Consider the following 17,999-nt stretch of genomic DNA (forward strand, 5'->3'; position numbering starts at 1 on the left):
GAGCTCGTGGGCTGGGTGAACATGCTACGAAAAGATGGCGTGCCTGTGAGTGGGCCTATGCTAGAGATGCAAGCACTTGAAATCGCCGCGGAACATGATGTTCTAGGGTTTAAAGCTTCGTGGCACTGGCGGAAGGGGTTCTTGCGTCGCCATCAACTCAGTTTACGAGCTCGAACACGTCAAGGAAAGAGGGCATGCTTAGTGGGTGATAAAGATAAAGATCTATCATCCGACGACGACCTGGCTGACGACAGCGAAAGCGACGGAGAAGACAATGAATGAATAATCGGAAGCAATACAGAAGTAGATAATCAGAAGTTAGAAGTGTGTGTTCTTAACATTGGGTCAAAAATGTATTATTCGATACTTAAAATAAAGTCAGTCCTCAAAGATATGTGTTATAGATGGGTCAAGATAAATACGACTTGTCCGTTTGCACATAAGTTTTACGGTACTAGTATTATGTAAATAAATGCTATTGTATTAATACTCAAGTCAGAAGAAAAATGTATTGTTTTAATTTTATTATGTAATATTAATTGTCAATAGTTATTTGAAATATGTGGTACACCTCATCGTACTTAGCGCTTCGTAGCTTTGATAGCAGCACTTTGTGGTCGAGAGACTCCGACCGGTGCAAGACAAGTTGCGCATTGACATGGCTCTGCTACTGCGTAGTGTGACTTCGGTGGGCGCCAAGCGTGCGACCGCCTGCGCACTGGTTGACGTGGTCACGACTTCGTCGAGCGTTCGTGGCTTCGCTTCCAAGAAGGACAAGAAGAAGAAGGGAAAGAAGGGTGGCGACGATGCCAACTTCGAGCAGATGCTGCGTGCTATCAAGGGCCAGTACCCTGACGCGTACGTTGCAATCGAATATTATAGTGTAATGCTGTTATTATGCACTAAATCTTGTTGTGGATATTTTTGCAGAGAGGAGTGGACAGAGGAGGAGAAGCAGCGCCACCAGGAGATCGGCCGTCGCTACAACATCATGAGCAGCATTGAGCACAACCACCTTATGCGCGACCTGCAGACTAAGATCGACCTCAAGTGGGAGGCCATTAACGCGCTACCCGCGGAACTACAGGACGAGGCACTGGAAAACGATGTCTCCCCCGTGCCGGAGGAGCGTGGCATGGCCACCTGGACGCCCCCCATCCCGGGCTTCCGGCGATACACGGATGAAGGAGCTGAGAGCATGGACTAAGGTTTTTAGCACGAATTTCCTGTGGCAGGTTACAGTCGTCGTTATACAGAGGAAGCGGCAAATAGAACGAGGTGGAATGTGCAATGCTGGTGTTGGACTATGATACTGTGTGGCGTGATTTACAAGCTGCGTTGCGCTTCATATGCGTCTTCCGGAATTGGAGTTTTCTCTTCTTCTGTGTCTTTTTCTGGGTCATCGGTTTCTTTATCAATGCGAGTTGCAGCGGGCTGCTTGTTCCACCACTCGCGGACGTTGCGCTGGATCACCAGTGATGCTAGAGCATGCGCTTTCATACGCGCAAAGTTCTTGCGGCAAAGCACACCGCGTGTAGCGGCTTGGAACTTAATTGCGACGTGCTTTGTCTGTAGGAAACTGCGTCGAGCCAGCATGCTGCGTGTCGCTGCCTGGACGGTCACAGCGGCACGCTCACGTTCTGATAACTCACTAGATACCAAAGAGCATTGCTCGGCTGCTTCTTGTTGCTTCTGCTGGTCCTCGATGCTCTGCGTGGCTTCACGGAGCTGTTTGGTCGTTTCGCGCATGTTCTTGCAATTCCGCTTGAGCAACCATGCTCGGATGCCATGCTGTAGAACCTTCACCTCATCTTCCAGTGACTGTCTTTCTTCTGGCCCCATGAGTTCCATCGCTGCTTGGAGTTTGTTCAAACCCTCCTCGTCTTCGGCAATTACGCTCTGAACATCCGAGTCGTTCTCTGCTCCTGACAGCACTAACCGTGCGCCAACAAGGTTGGCGTCCATGCCAACCATACTTGCTGGAGATGAACCAAAACCTGCCGATGTTCCCGTGCTACTACTGGGTGAATTAATTAGAACGTCTTCTCCAACGCTGCTTTCACGACGCCTGGATACGTGACCCCCCGAGTCTCGCGATATTGTCAATGAAAGCGCGCATTTATCGTGCAAACTCATCGTAGAGAAAGCTCCAAGCAGAAGCTTCCGATTGTGCTCTTGATTCGCTCCCACCTGCGAAACATTTCCATTACCGTTAGCAATCCAACACAGTAGCATCTCTCAACTATAGGTAACTCACATAAGACGTCATCTTCGACGACAAATTTGACTCGCACGGACTCTCACAACTGTTCGAGTGGGAACGCGGTGGATGAACATTAGACGCCACGTGATCATTTTCTGCTAAAAGGCCCATATCTCCAGCATCAGTGTACGGCGTTGGGGCGTCATCAATCTCCATCGGTGATCCTCCAAAGCCATATATCTCGTCAACAGTACTCAAGTCACTCGAATCATCGCCCATGTGATGGTGCAATTTTGCAGCAACGTCTGCGTGACCTGACTTCTCTGCGCGATCAGCAGCCGTAAGGCCGTCAAAGTCGCGCACTTGTAAGTCCGCTCCAGATTCCAGTAATACATCTACTACTTCGTCGTGGCCGCACCCTGCTGCTAAATGAAGTGCTGTCTGACCTTGCGTACTTTGCTGGTTGATATGTGCACCATGTGCAACCAGTACCGGCACCAACTGCGAGTAGTTGTAAAAACTCACGTAATGCAACAAGCTCAATCCAGTTTCGTCGAGGGAGTTGAGCTCGTCCAGCAGTTCTTCGCTCGTGTGCGCGACCGTGATAAGCTGACGCACGACACGCTCGAGTAGTTTTTCCGAGAGCTGCTCCAAATCGTTGTCACTTAGTGTCTCAATAGTGCAATCGTCCAATGCAGTCGACGAGTCTGAAGATTCTGTCTTGACGCTTGATTGCTGAGGATGAGCCACTTGACTAGTCGATGAACCCGAAGTTGGCAGCGTGGTCGGTAAGGACGAGTTTTCTTCTCTCCGTAAAGTAGCATTCCTGTCGTCACTATCGCTTCCAGCAAAAGCTGGCGGGTCAATGGGTGCAGGTTCCGCAGTTTTGGTGCGAATTGCCTGGTGGAATTCAGACAGACGCTCTACCACCCGAATCTTGCATTGCCGCTCGTCCACTGAGCACAAGGGACAACGAAAAAGTGTGAAAATTCAGGATGATAAGCAAGCATCACAATAAAATCGAAAACTTACAATCTGACTCGACGTATGTCGATAGATTTCGATTTGATCCAGTAAATTTGTCCTCTGATCGCTTCATGACCGGACTTTGGGACAGAACAGTCGGTGATCGACCTCTCTTACCGGTGCCGAAGGCACTAGGGGTACTTGGTGTTGTAAGATCCAAAGGATCTATCGCTCCTGCTTCAGAAACGCGTTTATCTCTTGCAATGCGCCCAATCAGCGAAGGCGACACCTGATAATGGCTCCGATATGTGAACTGCTTTTTGTGGGTTAGCTGTATGCATTCCAATGATCCACCGAAGTGGCACACAAACATGTCCACACTTCCAAGCTCTAGCGAACTTGGAGCTGTAGCAAACAGTGCACACAATGTTAAAAAGGGTTAGTGTCAACCACAGCTGCAAAATCGGTAAACAATATTCAGTTTGTGGACGCACCAGTGCAGCGCAATACCGTCTCCGATACTTTCTCTGCGCGAGCTCGTTTCATTCCAAACTGCACAAACAATTTCATCGGATCTAGAGCCAATCTTTCAGGAAGCTTTGCTGCCAGACAGATGAGAACTTTGGCTCCGCCGTCTCCGAAGTCCCAGTCAGGAGAAAAGTCTGAAATTTCGACCAGTTCAAAAGTCTGTTGACCTCCCAAGCCGCTAGTGTCTTTTTCTGGCGATGTCGCCGAAGCCAGATCATTGAACAAATCGTCGGCACTGATTTCCTCCATTGCACTGTCCTTCAATAGTTGTAGATCTGCATCAGACATATTGAGCGAAGAAGTCTGGTACAATGCACCGTGAGGCTCGAAATCCATATCAAAACAGTCTGCGAACAAATACGAGGGTTAGAAATTGAGAGCTGCGAAGATGAAGAAGCCACCTGCATACTTTTCATGATGGAATCTACCGTTTCTTCCGATGACAATGGCTGCGGTGGACTGGGTTGTCTTAGGGGTATGACACCCCTGGTTACAGCAACTGGTAGCGACCGTTTAACCCCCTTGCTTGTGCTTTGATTGGTTTTGATTGAAGTCAAAGACAATTGACGAATCGCAGGATCCTTGTTGGCTTCGTCGAAGTAGTGGACGAGGACGATAGTATCCTTGGAGTCGCGCACTGAATAAATCCTCCGATGGAATGTCTGTAGTCATGAAATGTTAGCAAAGCGTCTAGAGCTCCAACTCTGGTATATCCAACGTACAGAAGTCTCGGCAGAGTGCACGTATGTCCCTAAGATGATGACTTCTCGGTTGATCACGAGTTTGGCGCGGTCCTCACGCACCCGTCCGCTCTTGTCCTTGCGCTTCTGCCAATGCCAGCCATCCCTCTTGTAGTCCGATATCTTCTGCGTGTCATAGAACAGCAAGGTACCGCCTATTGGCAATGATAAAATATGAGTTAGCCGACGCGCCTTAGCGACCACGCGACGATGGAACCTACTTGGCGGCCGCAACTGCAGCGAGTGGAGAATCGGCACGCCCACCAGCTTGTAATGCAACAGCAGGAATATCAGCTCGTCCTTCACGAGCCACCGCCGAGTCGCTTCCTGGCGCAGAGAGGCTGCGCGCGCTTGAATACCATCGCCTGAGATCATTCGCCGCTGGCCGCCGTAACGTCGTCTGTGGCTTGGCTTCAAGAGGACGCTTAGCAGTACCGTACTTGTCGGATTAATGTCTGTAGCATTGTCGCAGATTTGAGCCGTGAACAACCAGGTATGCGAGAACGGAGTGATCAAATTGAAAAAGCAGCTGAGCTCGCTAGGATCCATCCTTGCTGCAAGCCATCCTAACCTGCGAAGAATTGCAGGCCATCACATCTCTCAGTGTTGCGCTCTCATGTCCACTACTCATGTCAAAATTTACTGTGATCTTGATCCAGGTTAGAAAATGAGTTTGCCTTTGCAACCCTATTGAGCTGCCAGAGTTGGCATGACTATTGAGCTCCATCATCGCACTACTCACTGCGTGGTGCTCCAACTTGGAGCTTCCAAGAGCCTCGTTACATGTAGTTCAAGACGTCGTGGTCATTTGATGAATCTCTTTGTGAGCCAGTACACCTGAAATCATCTACGAAGTACATCCTGTCCAAATCATACCAAGGAAGAAGATTGGGTGCACAAATGCAGGTACCAAACCTTTTGCTTGCCTACGTGGCTGTAGTTGAATTTGCTTTGTTGCTTCCTATTTTGCACCATTCTGAAGTGAAGGCTCTATGTGATACACTCGGCCAGGCGCCACGCCGCCAAAATGTGCCATTTGCGCTGCAGTGCGCTGCTTCTTGCTCCGCATTTTCATTGCATGCCACGCCACGCGCTCAGGGTCTTTGAAATCGGCCACCTTCCAGATAACACCGGGTACTCGGATGAGCTTCGCTCTTGTAGGAACTTGTACGTTGGCAAGAAGCTGCTGGTACACTGAGATTGTAGATACCTCTTCGTCTCCACCAGCGGGGCCAACACCCTCGACTTCTAGACGCAACGCGTCCCCCATGAGTACGAAACCTATCTTGGTCAATTGCTGCAAGTTCCAAAGCGCTAGCGTATTCCAGGGCGATGTCAACCCACTCAATTCCAGCGGCTGCACTGCTGGATCAGGTTGGAAAGTGTGCCCGGGCAATGCTGAGCCCACGACGAGATCGTGGTTTAGATCAAGGTTCGAACGCAGCAGCGCCACTCCAGCCGCATCCACCTTAATCTCCAAAGACTGGAGCAGCAGCATGTCAGCCTCCGGGTAGTGGTCGGCGGCTGTTCCAATCAGAGCATTCAATGCCGGCACGAACTTGCCCCAGAACAGCATGGGAATGATCTCCACCTTGCCAGCAATCGCTCCCGAGTCCACGTCTTGCTGCAGTCTTGTCAAAAGCTCCCGCACCGAATCAACGAATGCACTTGCGGGCAAGAACGAGTCTGCAGCGCCCGAGGCAGGCACTCCTGTTATCGTTGAAGTAGGAAGCCCCACAGCGATGAGAATACCGCCGTCCGCATACGTCGCTGCATAGGCGCAGAACTCGCGCAATTGACCCAGCAACTCCTCCACATTAATCCGCTCGTGCTGCGAGTGGCTTTGCCAGTGCAATCTTGTGCCAACCACTATCTTGCCATGCATGCTTGTAGTGTGTCTTGCTCCCGAGTCTTCCAGTTGGACGTACGTTTTCACGTCACATCGCGCGGTATCAGATTCAGAAGTGGGCCTCCTCAGGTTCTCTACAACAAGTGATCACAGTTTACTAAGGTCCACAGCAAAGTACCATTGAATAACGCTTCTAAGCTAGGTTTACAACGCTTCCTCCTCACGCCTCCAAGTGATACACGCAGCCGGAGGCCACACCACCGAAGTGAGCAAGTTGCGCAGCTGCGCGCTGCTGCTTACTAGCCATTTTCTTCTTATGCCACTCGAGACGTTTGGGGTCTTGCAATCCGTCCACTTGCCACGCGATGCTGGGTACGCGCACCAGCTTGGCTGTCGTAGGTGACGTCCCGTTGGAGTAAAGCTGTTGATACATGGCGATTGTGGCGACTTCTTCGATGCCAGCGGCCGACCCAATCCCGTCGACCTCGAGACGCAATGCATCCCCCATGAGTGCAAATCCCACCTTCGTCAGTTGTTCCAGATTCCAGAGTGCAAGCGTGTTCCACGGCGACGTTAAGCCACTCAGCTCGACTGGTTGACTCGACGGATCGGGCTGGAAGTCATGGCCAGGCAGCATCGCGCCCACCACAAGGTCACGTTCGATATCAAAGTGCGAGCGTAGGGAAGTCACACTAGCTGCATTAACGTCAATCTCCAGTGACTGCAGAATCAGAGTGTCGGCCGCGGGAAAGTGGTCGGCAGCCATTCCAACCAATGCGTTCAGGGCTGGAACAAACTTGCCCCAATGAAGCATCGGGATAATCTCCACTTTGCCGACGAGGGTTCCAGCAGTCACCTCGCTCTGCAATTTGGTCATGAACTCGCGCACAGACTCGATAAAGGCGTTTGATGAGGGTGCCTCTCCATGAGCGGCTGTGATAGAGTCGGCAATCGCTTCGGGCAGCCCCACCGCAATAAGAATCCCGCCATCCGAGTACGTGGCTGCGCGAGCGCAAAAGGTGCGCACTTGGCCCAGCACCTTGTCGACATCGATGCGGTCGCTCTGCGAGTGGCTGTGCCAATGCAGCCTCGTACCAACTACAGTCTCCCCTCCCATTCGTGTTTGTTTGCAAATTGCTACACGATCTCTCACATCTGATTCCAAAATCTGAGAATAGCACTTCAACATGATCTGACATGTGAACGATTCGATGGCAACGATGAAAGACCAAAACGTTTTTCTATTTTAGCATTTACCATAGGTATGTGTCAATGACAGCACTTGTCGTCAAGGTGCGCTTCTTGTCCTAGAGTTCAGTCACTTGGGCGTTAATAGTAGTCACGGTGGGGGGGTGGAGGGCCATATCCTGGTGGTGGTGGTCCGTATCCTGGCGGCGGGTACTCGTAGCCTTGTTGCACAACCACTGGTTGAACGTACACTTGTTTCGGGGATCGCGAGTCGTAGTCACGAGGATCCCTACGGTCATTGTCCCCAGCCGAGGCGGCCGAAAGACAACATGAAGCGCAGCACATGCCTGCTAGGCATGCGCAGCAATCGTCGCCATCAGGGCAGCACATTGTAGTCTTGTCGACTACACTGGTGGGGTTCCTTTCGTGTTGTTACTCTCGAGCTTCTTGCACTTGCTCTTCTGCTGGTGATTCTCGCAATGAGATAGCTTTTGGTGTTCCATGAACTAGGCTCTTCTTATGCGCTATCATGTTTGATCAAGCCTGTGACTTGTGCACACTTGATAATATTAAAGTCGGTTGTGTCTCAGCAACAACAAAAAACGCGTTGATGCTTGGAAATTAACCCACATCAAGCGTGTCATAATCGCCAGCAACTGGATATCGCTGCTACTGCTTGTCAAGCAGTGCCTGAGGACGCTATTGGCAATGCAATATATTCATTATCCACTGATGAGCTGCTCCTTTTTGGTCCGTAACCATCTCCGGCACGCAGCTTTCTTCAAGTTCGTCCATGCCGTCGCTGGAGCATAACTCTCGTCGTCCCTTCTAGGCGTTCGAGTGCACTTGAGGCTGCGGCGGGCGGATCTGGGACATCACCACGGGCTGCACAGTCACGTCGCGTGATGTTTCGTAGTCGCGGCGACGAGGGTCGTCTTCAGCGAGGCGCCGGCGGCTCGTGTCGTTTGTGGAGGTTCCTCCGCTGGCGCAGCAGGTCGCGCAGCAACTCCGTGCGAAGCATGAACCTGCGTTCTCAGGCATGGTCAGTTCTCGCTTCCTTACCAATACGTGATAGAGACGTTCTTCAGAAGTGTAGCCCGACGAGGGAAAAGAAACCAAATGGCAAATCGTCAGCTGCGACTTTGAAGTTGATAGCGATGTTCAGAGGCAAGCTCACATGAACTTGATGGAATTACCGGGCGCATGCAAAACGCTGGCCCGGATGTGTGCTACAGAGATATTGCTAAAACGACAGCGCCCTAAGCCATTATATGAACTACCACCCCATCTCAGTTCTTGCGGCCGTTCTCATCGAGGAACGTCTTCATGACCGACATCACCGCGGAAGTCAGCGCTTGGCGGTCCTTCTCGCGCTCCGCTCGCTCGCTTTCCAACGCCCGCTCTCGCCGTTCTGCCTCCAGGCGGCGCTCTTCACGCTGCAGCAGCACCATCTGCTCAGTGGTCCGAGTCTGTTGATCCACCATCTCCTGGATCAGCGCCTTGAGCTCAGCAATGTTGGTAGGGTCCGTGCCACTCGTTGATTTTTCCACCTTCGCCGGACGAGGCTCAGTCGTAGGGACGACGAAACTCTGCGATGACGTGGGGGCCGGCGACGACGACTCGCTCGGGGTACTACTAGTAGAATCCTCGTCCTGGTTGGTAGAAGAATGAGGGACCTCTCGGGAAGTCGCATCGGTCGTGCCAGTAGCGATCGCCACGCTCTGCGCGAGCTGGGCAGCGCTGACTGGGTCTCCACCGTCCAGTAGCGACACTAGCTCCGTCATGAGCACTTCAAGTTCACCCGCAGGAACACCCTTCGGTCCAACCACGCGACCGTTGTTGCGTTTGACGCGTTCACGGTACTTGGACACGAGGTTTTCGAAGCGGTAGCGCACGATGGGGCCCTTGATGTTGTCCTTGGAGAACTCTGAGCAGTTGTCCAGCTTGGCCGCCACGTCTTCCCACGCCGCCGAGATGGCGCCAAACTTAGCGCGGAATGGCAGTGACTCCTTTACAAACTTGATAAGCAAGAGGTCATCTCCTGGAGTGAACCGTTGGCGAGTGGCCTTGGTTGCAGTGGGCAGTGCCTGGTCCTCAGAATCCACGAGGAGTGAAGTGGACGACGGCTGAGGTCCCAATGGGGACGGAGCAATGGCCACCTGCGCAGACGCCGGCACCGGCTTCTTCCCAGCGGGTTCTTCGCCATCCTCCGGTCGGATCTTCCGGGGGCGACCGCGCTTGCCCAACGTCTGAGCCTGCGGCTCCTTCTCGGCAGCCTCCAGCTTGGGAATCACCTCGACCATGACACTCTGGAAGGCAGTATCCTGTGACGGCGCGTCATCCGGGTGGCTGCCATTCTTGACCCAGTTGCGGTGGCGCTCCACGAGGCGCTCGAAGCGGTTCTTGGCGATGGGACCCTTGAGGTGGTGCATCTTGAAGGCGCTGCAGCCATTGAGAGTCGTTGCGATCTTCTCCCAGCCGGCCATCAGTCCGCCGTACGGTGCACGGAACGGCTGGTCCGTGTTTACCTGCACGACCAGCAGGTAGTCCTGGCTGGGCCCGAAGCGCTGGCGGGTTCGCTGCTTAGGCGGCATGTTGTAAGCAGGCGCTGTAGGTTCTTCCCTTTCGCGGTTTTTTCGTTTTTTGATTCCAACTCTTCCGAGGTCCAAAACTAGTGTCATCCGAAACCTATGATAATCACGGTGCTGTTTGTATAGTTTTGACAGTGCGCATTAAGAAAGTTTTAATGAATTAATATAATGTTTGCAAGTATCAATGAAACAGGTTCAACAGGTTTGCAAATACCGATGCGGGATGCAAAACTGGCGATACACTTTGGCTTCAAGTCTGTTCATCGTTGGCTACAGCGAGACGAGCACTCTGTGGGACCTGTTCAAGATAATGTTCTGCCTACCTCTGCCTTTCAACACTTAAAACGCTACTTCACTCGTCAACATGCAAAAATGCATTGGGAAAGATGTACAATGCCGTTCGTTTTGCTGACCCGGAGCATGGCAGAGTTATCAAAGGATTCATATTGCATTGGTGTACTTGACTTGCTAGGTACAATAACAAATTCGATATTGTGAATTCCGTCCAAATTTGCCGACATGGGTCTTTTTGAGGAGCGGGAGGACAATCACCCACATACAAACCCAAGTCATTAGTAAAAATTTTCTTGCCACCTTATTTCGTACTTAAACGGGTCAGTATACGGAATTGTAAACGCTGGGCGATTTGGGGGAGATTCATTCAAAGAACCGTCCTGTCCAATTTTGAGTAGAACCCACAGTACCAAGACTACATAAGAAAGCTGTGGATACTTAGGTTACTCCACATGTCAACTACCGGGATGTAGCATTCATGACAACCTTAAACCTCTTGCTTGTGCGAGTACCATTATGTACGACGCATGAGCACGTCCGTTTATCGGCCTCTGCTGCACGGGATGTACACACAGCGACTACCGCTAGACTCGATCGTGCAGCAGGCGGACGCTGCCTTAGCCTCGTCATGTTTATTTATTTAGACAGCTTTTGTCTCCAAAAGCGATGGTCATATCGTCGTGAGTCCGTACAGCGGGATGTTTTCCAGCGAATCCTAAAGTAACATTTCATGCGCCGATAGTGAGTCAGTTTTTGGTATCAGCTGCAACTCAGCAAGTCAGAGAGCAAACATACCGTTGAATGCAGCGAATTGATCACGCAGCCGCACTCTACCACCTCTCCACCGAGCTTTTCGACGAGCTCGACCGTCACCCTGAGTGTTTTGCCCTAGAGAATAACATCAGTAAGGCTTGCTGCGACTTCTAAAATATCATAGTATAAAGAAAGCACAGTTTGCCGTACAGACGCAACCAAATCGTCGATAATGACAACGCGTCCTCCGTTGGGGATGGCGTCTTGATGAACCTCCATCCGACCGCTGTAATAACCCGACACATAATCCACGCCAACGACGTCTCCTGGTAGTCTCCGGGTACGACGCACTGGCACAAAAGCAGCCTCAAGAGCAAGCGCCAATGGAGCTCCGAAGATAAACCCTCTCGATTCAGTACTAACTACGTGCGTGATACCCTTGTCCTCATACCGCAGTTTGAGAGCGTCAATGGCAACCTGGAAGGCAATGGGATCCAACAGGAGCGAGGTGACGTCGCTAAAGTCCGCGCCAGGCTTGGGGAAATTGCTGTACACACGTATTTTCTCCTTGATATAGGCAGAGACTTCCTCCTCGTTAGTTAGATCCGCCGGCGGCGACCGCATTGCCAGCTTCTCGCAACTCATCGTTTGTGCGCGTTGAATGCAACACTGGACTAAACATTTAGTTTAATACACATTTATTGTCCAAAATAGTCCAATGCGCAAATTGCGCCTCATCATGTTCGCAGCAGGGCGGACGGCAGCAACACACGATGTCGATGCAGACGCTGAAGACGCCGTCAATGGTGGGTTGTCTGCATGGCTGCTGAATTATACTAGTGCTACTATGCTAATGTTGTGGTGCCTACGTCCTCAGATTGGCTGAGCGTTGGTAAGAGCTTTTCCAGTGGCAAAAGTGATGACATCGCGAAGATGACAGAAGATGTTGCCGACTCGTCCGAGTCTGCATTGCAAGTTTACAAACATCGCCGAAGTAAACACCGCCATAAAGAGAAGAAAATACACAAGGAGAAGAAGCGGCGCAGCGAGGAGTCGGCGGCCGTGACATCGCGCGAGAGTCGCCACCTCGCCAAGCGCAAGAAGAAAAGCAAGGACAGGAAACGGCGCAGATCGTGGAGTCGCTCCGATAGCAGTGATGATGACGATGAAAGGCGTCAGTCTAATCACCGCTCTCGACAACGACATCGTAGCCGTAGTAACTCTCAGTCTCGATCCCAGTCGTGTAGTCACAAGGAGGAGACGCGGATTGTAAAACAGCCTGCCAAAGATGTTGTTGTCCAAAGCCAAAATGCTGGAGAACAGGAAGACAAACTCTTCGAGTTCGATCGTGTAGGCGATCGCGATAACCAATTCTTTGGATCGACGTATGCCCATGATCAGCCGTTGTACGAGTTGGCTACAAGACGGAACTTGCGCACCGGTGCATGGGTATCCCAAGCTCGGCCAAAATACACCAGCAGTGACATGCCCGGCAAGGAGAAGTATAATCAAAACGGAGACCGGTATTTCTCGCTGCAGGCACGAAAACTGGAGAAAAATGCTCGACAAAAGCGTCTGTATCTTGCCTACTCGGAGAAAAGATTGTCTCGCGCGACAGCTGAAGACAAACTGGATCAACCAAGCCAAGCTGCTAACCTGGTTGTGACCCATCGTCCACCTGAAATGGCGTACATTCCACTTGACCCGATACTTGATGTGGTGAGTGATAGCATGGATGAGGTGTCCAATTCAAGTAACGGCATGAACGGAATCTTACTAACTGACGGGCAAAGCGTGGAGCAACACCTAGTGGAACGCAGCAAATTGCTCAACTCTGCTGTTGCAGCAAACCCGCACATTATTGACAGTTGGCTCGATTTGATGGCTTTCCAAGAGCAGACAATGCGGCTTCAGGCCAACACGAAAAGATTGAGTTCAGCAATGAAAGCAAGCATTGCGGAGAAGCAAGCTGCTATTCTCGCCAGAGCGCTTGCTAACAACCCACAGTCACGGGAGTTGCATTGTGTAAAACTGAACATGTCGTTGCAGACTCAAACGAGTGGTGAGGGTGGAGATATGGAATCGTTTCAGCGGCAGCTTGAGAGTCTCCTCTCTGAAGATGTGACGAACAGCGAGCTGTGGATCAAGTTGCTTCAAAGCCGCCACCAACATTTTGGTAGCTTCTCCATGCAAGCTGTCCGCGATCTCTACGCGCGTATCATTACTGTTTTAAGAAAAGAGTGTGCAAATGCTGCAGAAACAGCGACCGAGCTCGCACCACCAGTTCCAGACGCAAGTGAGATAGCCAAGATCTCCACACAAGCGGGGGAGTTATCAGTATCGTTGCTCGATTTTCATTTTCTTATGTGCCAGTTTGAGAAAAGGGCAGGCTTCATCGAACGCTCGATCGCTCAGTTGCAAGCTCTGATTGATTTTACCTTTAATGGGAGTGCAGTGGTTGATAGGTCTAGCAACAAAGAGGATCACTTGGAATTGTTGCGAAAGTTTGCGTTACGGTGGAATAAGGAAGGTACACTTGCAGTTGGTGACGAATGGAGTGGTAAGACGGAATTGAGCAGTGGAGTACTACTGGAAGAAAACTCTCCAAAGCCTTCGCCGGGTCAGCTCCAAGATTACATTCAGAAAAATTGTGTCACCACTGTCGATCAAGTGAATCCTCCTGAAGTGCTGCGAACTGAAAAGCACAGACAGAGCCTGTTGTCAGCTTCTGCAGCATACCAACGTCGATCGCGCAAAAATGATGGAAAAGGTGCCGCAGGTAGCAAAAATGATAACAACGAGGTTGACTCGGATTCATCAACAAGTGACGACTCGGAGGCGGAATCCAGACGAGGTGGCAAATTAATCTATAGCAACTTGCACGGGTATCGCATTAACATCGATGATGCCAACGATACGAAAGAGTACGAGCGTATTCTTGCCGAGTTACGCGGAACGGAAAATGCGCGTGCTCGACAAGCTCAACTGCTTGAAAAAGAGAAAATGAAACGGGCAGTACTGGCAGAGACAAAGTCACAAGTGGGGGACCAGCGTGCAAGTTACGATTCAGTGGATGGAAATGACCGGTATCTACAATGGCTTAACCGCGAAGAAGTGCAGACACAGATGCAATGGGCCCCGCTGCGCTCAAACAACCCTCTTCACCAAAATCTTATTGAGGAACAACCAGACCGCGCCACACTAACCGAAGAGATCCAGCCCTTTTTGTTTCCTGTTCCGAAGGCATACCAATGGAGGCTTATCGTCGAAATTCTGCAGATATGCGGTGTCGAATGGCGAGGTGAATACTCTTGGGAGACTAGTCTCCCAGCTTGTGAGTCAATGTACTCTGACAGCCCTGCCGACTATGAACTGCTCGTGGCTCCGATATTGTCTGTGGTTGACCCACAAGTTGGCAACTCCGACAAGCACAAACTGTTTCTTGATCCATGTGACCGAAAGAAGTTGCTCGAGCGTGCCCTTCTTGGAGACATTGCAGTGAACCGAGATGTGCTGTGTGACCCTAGCAGGGTGGAGTTTGTCCGTCGAGTATTTTCACAAGCGTTGGATATATTCCGCGATACGGATGAGGATTTTGAAAGCGCCCTAAAGTGCTTGTGGATTGGCTTCGAAGCTGAGCTTTCACGTTCGATCGGTGCTCCAGAGGAAAGCATAGCATACTGTCGGCATCTGAGTCGAATCTTAGCAAAACGAGGCACGGACGGCGACACAGATTTTAATGTTTTGCACGCCTACGCCAAGCTAGAATTTACTCTGGGAAACGAGCGCCAAGTTCGACGTATTTGCGAGAATGCGCTTAAGTCACTTGGGGAACTCTCCATAAACAACATGCGATCGGCTAGAGCTTTCCATCGCTTTGTCTTTCTTCGCGCACGTCTCGAGATGTGGCCCTCCTCTGGCGAACGAAAGAAACCCGGTGACTATGGACAGCTTCGTTTGTTGCGGTGTCTCTATGCGCTTTGGAGTGCGAGGCAACCTGGTAAATTGGGCGACAAGGGGAAGGAAACGCTGGTTACGATTGCAAAAAAGTACAAGAACCGGATTCGAGACTACTTGCACGAGCAGTTGATGTCCGATCCGTCGACTAAAACTGATCTCATTGCGAAATATCGTGCGGATCTCCACCTTGCAGTTCGGCAGTGTGATGAGTCTGCCGTACAAAGTTCTAAAGCAAGCCTTCGATCAAGTTGCTGGGTTGGCTACTGCTTGCACAACTTGGCCCTCATAGTTTACGCCTATGACGGATTTGATGCAGCTTGTCGTGAATATCGTCAAGCCTTTTCCAACGCAGATCACGGGGCTTGCTCACATGTAGCATGGATGTGGACTTGCTTCCTTGAATTCATGCAGCAACATCAAGTATCGGGCTTATCTCCTGTGCTTGCTCCTCGTGTGTGGCGTTCATCAGTCGGTGAAGCAGTGGAGAAATACCCGACCAACGAGATATTCCTTCGACTCTTCGTTGATGCCGAGACAGGGAACACCATTTCGCAAGTGCTTCGCAATTACTTCCTTCGGGTAGAGAAGAGATGGCAACGGCATTTCGATTCACCGGAATTGGTGGAATGGTTATTCGCGTTGCTTTGTGAATTTTACCGCGTTGAGCGAGCTGCGACGATTAAAGAATTATCGAAGAGTGCAGAGTCAGGTATCGACAGATCCTCTCATCCGACATGCTGTCTTTTTCATCGCTGGGGAATGAACTTGACCGCAGTTAACCGGATCCGGCAAATGTTTGAAAATATGGTGAATCAGATTCGAACGAAGGGCAGCGCGCTGTGCTGGGGTCTATACATGCGCTTTGAAGTTGCGCTAGGAAAGGTGGATGCGGCGAAGAAGGTGTTATACCGTGGGATCGCAGCTTGTGCGTGGAGCAAAGCATTATACATGGATGGACTGCGCGTGCTACGCGCTTATTTGAGTGAAGACGAATGCCAGGAACTTCTCGCATTTATGGAGGCAAAGGAGCTGAATTTGCGCGTTGACTTTGACTGAATAAACAACCAAAATTAGCGCACTCTTGAAACTGAGTCAAGCAATGTCTACTTGTGTCCGTCATGCAGAAACGAGAAGGAGGCGTTGGGATGGGTAATAGGAAGCGTGAAGAAGCAGGTAATGTCAGTATAAATGACAAACCAAGCTAGGCATTTAGAGAACTTGCTGACGATACCTCTTGTGGCTTTCATAGGCTTGATTGAGCGCCTAGCTGGCTGTAGTGGAACGAACTGGAGTGTGTCTAGCATCTTGAACGAGGTTTTGCCGGAGCAAAGACATTTATATGCGGCACGATACTTGCTGGAGCCCAGGCTGCAAACAGATAAAACTATTGACAACAAGAAGCACTGGACAACGAATACTGAAGACAAAGTCAAGCGCAACATATCGGTGGCTCCGTTACGAGCACCCCCTCACTCTTCGATGGGATCGTCACGGGTTGATGCATCGATGATGCAACCTCTCGTACTGTCTTCTGACAACAGCACGGGCGTGTATACACCGACAAATAGCTTACGAGGGCATATGCTTACGATCTGGGAGGACAAATTTCGCTTTAAGTGTTTGGCAGTGGAAGATATTATGTTTTTGCTTGCACACCCAAGTGTGGCTGACACGCTTGAAAGCGCGAGTTTTCTAAGAGAAGCTAATCTAACCTATGACCAAGTCATGGAGCTAGAGATGGCTCTTGTCATGCTTTGTCAGCAAGGCAGGTGGTCTAATGCTCACTTTACTAACTTATCATCCCTCTCACTGTGTGATAAGTTGGCGCGAAATACATGGATTCACGGTCGAGCTTTACCCGCTTCGCGTTCAAGATGCATGATGCTCCCAGAGGTATTAGTGTTGAAGCGAGCACCGCCTCGCATCGTAGCACGAGCAAAATTTCCGTACAAGCAAATAATGATACCGATGAAAACGGGCCAAACTCCTGCCACTCTAAAGACAACAGCTCCACAGCAGATCGGTTGCCCACTCGAAATCCGGGAATGGGTCCGTGATCATTGCATGGAAGAGATGACCCGCTCCTTGGCAATGAGAAAACAATTCGCAGTCGAAAAGATATGGGTAAAGAAGAACTCCTTCAACTCGCGTTATTATCCGTGTTTCCCTAACTTTTTTCGCTCAGATTGTCGTATCTAGAAATCTTTACCAATCCATACGCCGACGGTTTGCTCATTGGCGCCAGCAAGCGATGTGGATGCAATGTCAACAACAAACCCGCAGGTTTTGCGAGCTGTACGTGTCAGTAATCAAGTAGTTTTATTTACTAGAAACACTAATTCGTTTTCTTACTGACAGGAAATGCGCGCTGTGGGTTCTTCAGAGATCGCGGAGGAGGTTAGCATATTTAGTATTTCGATTGTGGGGTCGATGGATGTCAGATGTAGCTTGTCAACATGAGGACGAGACTATTGCTGCTGTAATTGCCATTCAAAGTTGGATACGTGGTGTGAACGGTAAACGAACAGCGGCTGTTCACCATCTGCATCAAGCCTCATCATTGATCCAAGCACAATGGCGAGGGTTTCATGCTAGAAAAATGCTCAAGCGAAAGAAACGTTTTGTTGCCTATAGTGTGGCTGCGCGTCGGGTCCAACGCTTCTACCACTCATATATTTTTCGAGTGCGTTGTGCAGTTTGGATGAAGCGACAGCGAGCAGCTCGTGTAGTCACGCACGCATTTGTGAGGTATATCGAGAAAAAGCGGGATTATCTAGCATGGATCCACAATGTCAAAAGATATCGTGCAGCAGTCTCCATTCAGGTTTGGATACGACGCAAGAGAAAGCGGATCGCGAAAGCCAAATCGAAACACGAAAGGCAAGTAAACGCAAGACGAGTGCTGCATAAATTTCTCCGATACGCGC

The 17,999-nt window shown here is 50.6% G+C and overlaps 10 protein-coding genes across 12 annotated transcripts; 4 read left to right on the top strand and 6 right to left on the bottom strand.

Annotated features, from left to right (window-relative positions):
- Window positions 1-21: 21 nt before the first annotated feature.
- Window positions 22-282, top strand: PPTG_22807 (hypothetical protein; the record flags this gene model as incomplete). Its single annotated transcript, XM_008906490.1, has 1 exon — window positions 22-282. One exon carries the CDS (start codon window positions 22-24, stop codon window positions 280-282), a length of 261 nt encoding a protein of 86 aa, XP_008904738.1.
- A 303-nt stretch (window positions 283-585) lies between these two features.
- On the top strand, window positions 586-1,835 carry PPTG_10959 (hypothetical protein). Its single transcript, XM_008906491.1, has 2 exons — window positions 586-858; window positions 931-1,835. The coding sequence occupies exons 1-2, from the start codon at window positions 659-661 to the stop codon at window positions 1,205-1,207; spliced, it is 477 nt and encodes a 158-aa protein (XP_008904739.1). The 5' UTR covers window positions 586-658; the 3' UTR covers window positions 1,208-1,835.
- PPTG_10960 lies at window positions 863-5,044 on the bottom strand. 2 transcript variants are annotated; one of them, XM_008906493.1, is made up of 7 exons: window positions 4,659-5,044; window positions 4,420-4,592; window positions 4,126-4,359; window positions 3,664-4,000; window positions 3,236-3,574; window positions 2,258-3,159; window positions 863-2,190 (listed from the first exon to the last, which is right to left on the bottom strand). In XM_008906493.1, the coding sequence occupies exons 1-7, from the start codon at window positions 4,984-4,986 to the stop codon at window positions 1,327-1,329; spliced, it is 3,177 nt and encodes a 1,058-aa protein (XP_008904741.1). In that variant the 5' UTR covers window positions 4,987-5,044; the 3' UTR covers window positions 863-1,326. The 2 variants fall into 2 exon arrangements, with proteins under 2 accessions (XP_008904741.1, XP_008904740.1); XM_008906492.1 differs by having other exon boundaries at window positions 3,664-4,044; window positions 4,107-4,359.
- A 354-nt stretch (window positions 5,045-5,398) lies between these two features.
- On the bottom strand, window positions 5,399-6,322 carry PPTG_10961 (hypothetical protein; the record flags this gene model as incomplete). The annotated part of the gene is made up of 1 exon (XM_008906494.1): window positions 5,399-6,322. One exon carries the CDS (start codon window positions 6,320-6,322, stop codon window positions 5,399-5,401), a length of 924 nt encoding a protein of 307 aa, XP_008904742.1.
- A 184-nt stretch (window positions 6,323-6,506) lies between these two features.
- Window positions 6,507-7,403, bottom strand: PPTG_10962 (hypothetical protein; the record flags this gene model as incomplete). The annotated part of the gene is made up of 1 exon (XM_008906495.1): window positions 6,507-7,403. The coding sequence occupies one exon, from the start codon at window positions 7,401-7,403 to the stop codon at window positions 6,507-6,509; it is 897 nt and encodes a 298-aa protein (XP_008904743.1).
- Window positions 7,404-7,878: 475 nt separating this feature from the next.
- Window positions 7,879-7,977, bottom strand: PPTG_22808 (hypothetical protein; the record flags this gene model as incomplete). The annotated part of the gene is made up of 1 exon (XM_008906496.1): window positions 7,879-7,977. The coding sequence occupies one exon, from the start codon at window positions 7,975-7,977 to the stop codon at window positions 7,879-7,881; it is 99 nt and encodes a 32-aa protein (XP_008904744.1).
- A 786-nt stretch (window positions 7,978-8,763) lies between these two features.
- Window positions 8,764-10,068, bottom strand: PPTG_10963 (hypothetical protein; the record flags this gene model as incomplete). Its single annotated transcript, XM_008906497.1, has 1 exon — window positions 8,764-10,068. One exon carries the CDS (start codon window positions 10,066-10,068, stop codon window positions 8,764-8,766), a length of 1,305 nt encoding a protein of 434 aa, XP_008904745.1.
- A 572-nt stretch (window positions 10,069-10,640) lies between these two features.
- On the bottom strand, window positions 10,641-11,796 carry PPTG_10964. 2 transcript variants are annotated; one of them, XM_008906498.1, is made up of 3 exons: window positions 11,323-11,796; window positions 11,155-11,247; window positions 10,641-11,074 (listed from the first exon to the last, which is right to left on the bottom strand). In XM_008906498.1, the coding sequence occupies exons 1-3, from the start codon at window positions 11,755-11,757 to the stop codon at window positions 11,030-11,032; spliced, it is 573 nt and encodes a 190-aa protein (XP_008904746.1). In that variant the 5' UTR covers window positions 11,758-11,796; the 3' UTR covers window positions 10,641-11,029. The 2 variants fall into 2 exon arrangements, with proteins under 2 accessions (XP_008904746.1, XP_008904747.1); XM_008906499.1 differs by having other exon boundaries at window positions 11,155-11,796.
- A 34-nt stretch (window positions 11,797-11,830) lies between these two features.
- On the top strand, window positions 11,831-16,128 carry PPTG_10965 (hypothetical protein; the record flags this gene model as incomplete). Its single annotated transcript, XM_008906500.1, has 2 exons — window positions 11,831-11,918; window positions 11,990-16,128. 2 exons carry the CDS (start codon window positions 11,831-11,833, stop codon window positions 16,126-16,128), a joined length of 4,227 nt encoding a protein of 1,408 aa, XP_008904748.1.
- A 62-nt stretch (window positions 16,129-16,190) lies between these two features.
- Window positions 16,191-17,129, top strand: PPTG_22809 (hypothetical protein; the record flags this gene model as incomplete). Its single annotated transcript, XM_008906501.1, has 3 exons — window positions 16,191-16,245; window positions 16,322-16,828; window positions 16,894-17,129. 3 exons carry the CDS (start codon window positions 16,191-16,193, stop codon window positions 17,127-17,129), a joined length of 798 nt encoding a protein of 265 aa, XP_008904749.1.
- Window positions 17,130-17,999: the final 870 nt, after the last annotated feature.

The sequence above is a fragment of the Phytophthora parasitica genome, assembly GCF_000247585.1.
Source record: "Phytophthora parasitica INRA-310 unplaced genomic scaffold supercont2.23, whole genome shotgun sequence".
NCBI lineage: Eukaryota > Oomycota > Peronosporomycetes > Peronosporales > Peronosporaceae > Phytophthora > Phytophthora nicotianae.

Coding starts and splice junctions, on each gene's coding strand:
- PPTG_10960 (XM_008906492.1), bottom strand. CDS start 4,986: ATGGATCCTAGCGAGCTCAGCTGCTTTTTCAATTTGATCACTCCGTTC. Junction 3,575..3,663: donor GACGGTATTGCGCTGCACTG/GTGCGTCCACAA, acceptor TGTTTGCTACAG/CTCCAAGTTCGCTAGAGCTT. Junction 2,191..2,257: donor CGTCGAAGATGACGTCTTAT/GTGAGTTACCTA, acceptor AATGTTTCGCAG/GTGGGAGCGAATCAAGAGCA.
- PPTG_10959 (XM_008906491.1), top strand. CDS start 659: ATGGCTCTGCTACTGCGTAGTGTGACTTCGGTGGGCGCCAAGCGTGCG. Junction 859..930: donor AAGGGCCAGTACCCTGACGC/GTACGTTGCAAT, acceptor ATATTTTTGCAG/AGAGGAGTGGACAGAGGAGG.
- PPTG_10964 (XM_008906498.1), bottom strand. CDS start 11,757: ATGAGTTGCGAGAAGCTGGCAATGCGGTCGCCGCCGGCGGATCTAACT. Junction 11,248..11,322: donor TCGACGATTTGGTTGCGTCT/GTACGGCAAACT, acceptor GTTATTCTCTAG/GGCAAAACACTCAGGGTGAC. Junction 11,075..11,154: donor TCAATTCGCTGCATTCAACG/GTATGTTTGCTC, acceptor ATGTTACTTTAG/GATTCGCTGGAAAACATCCC.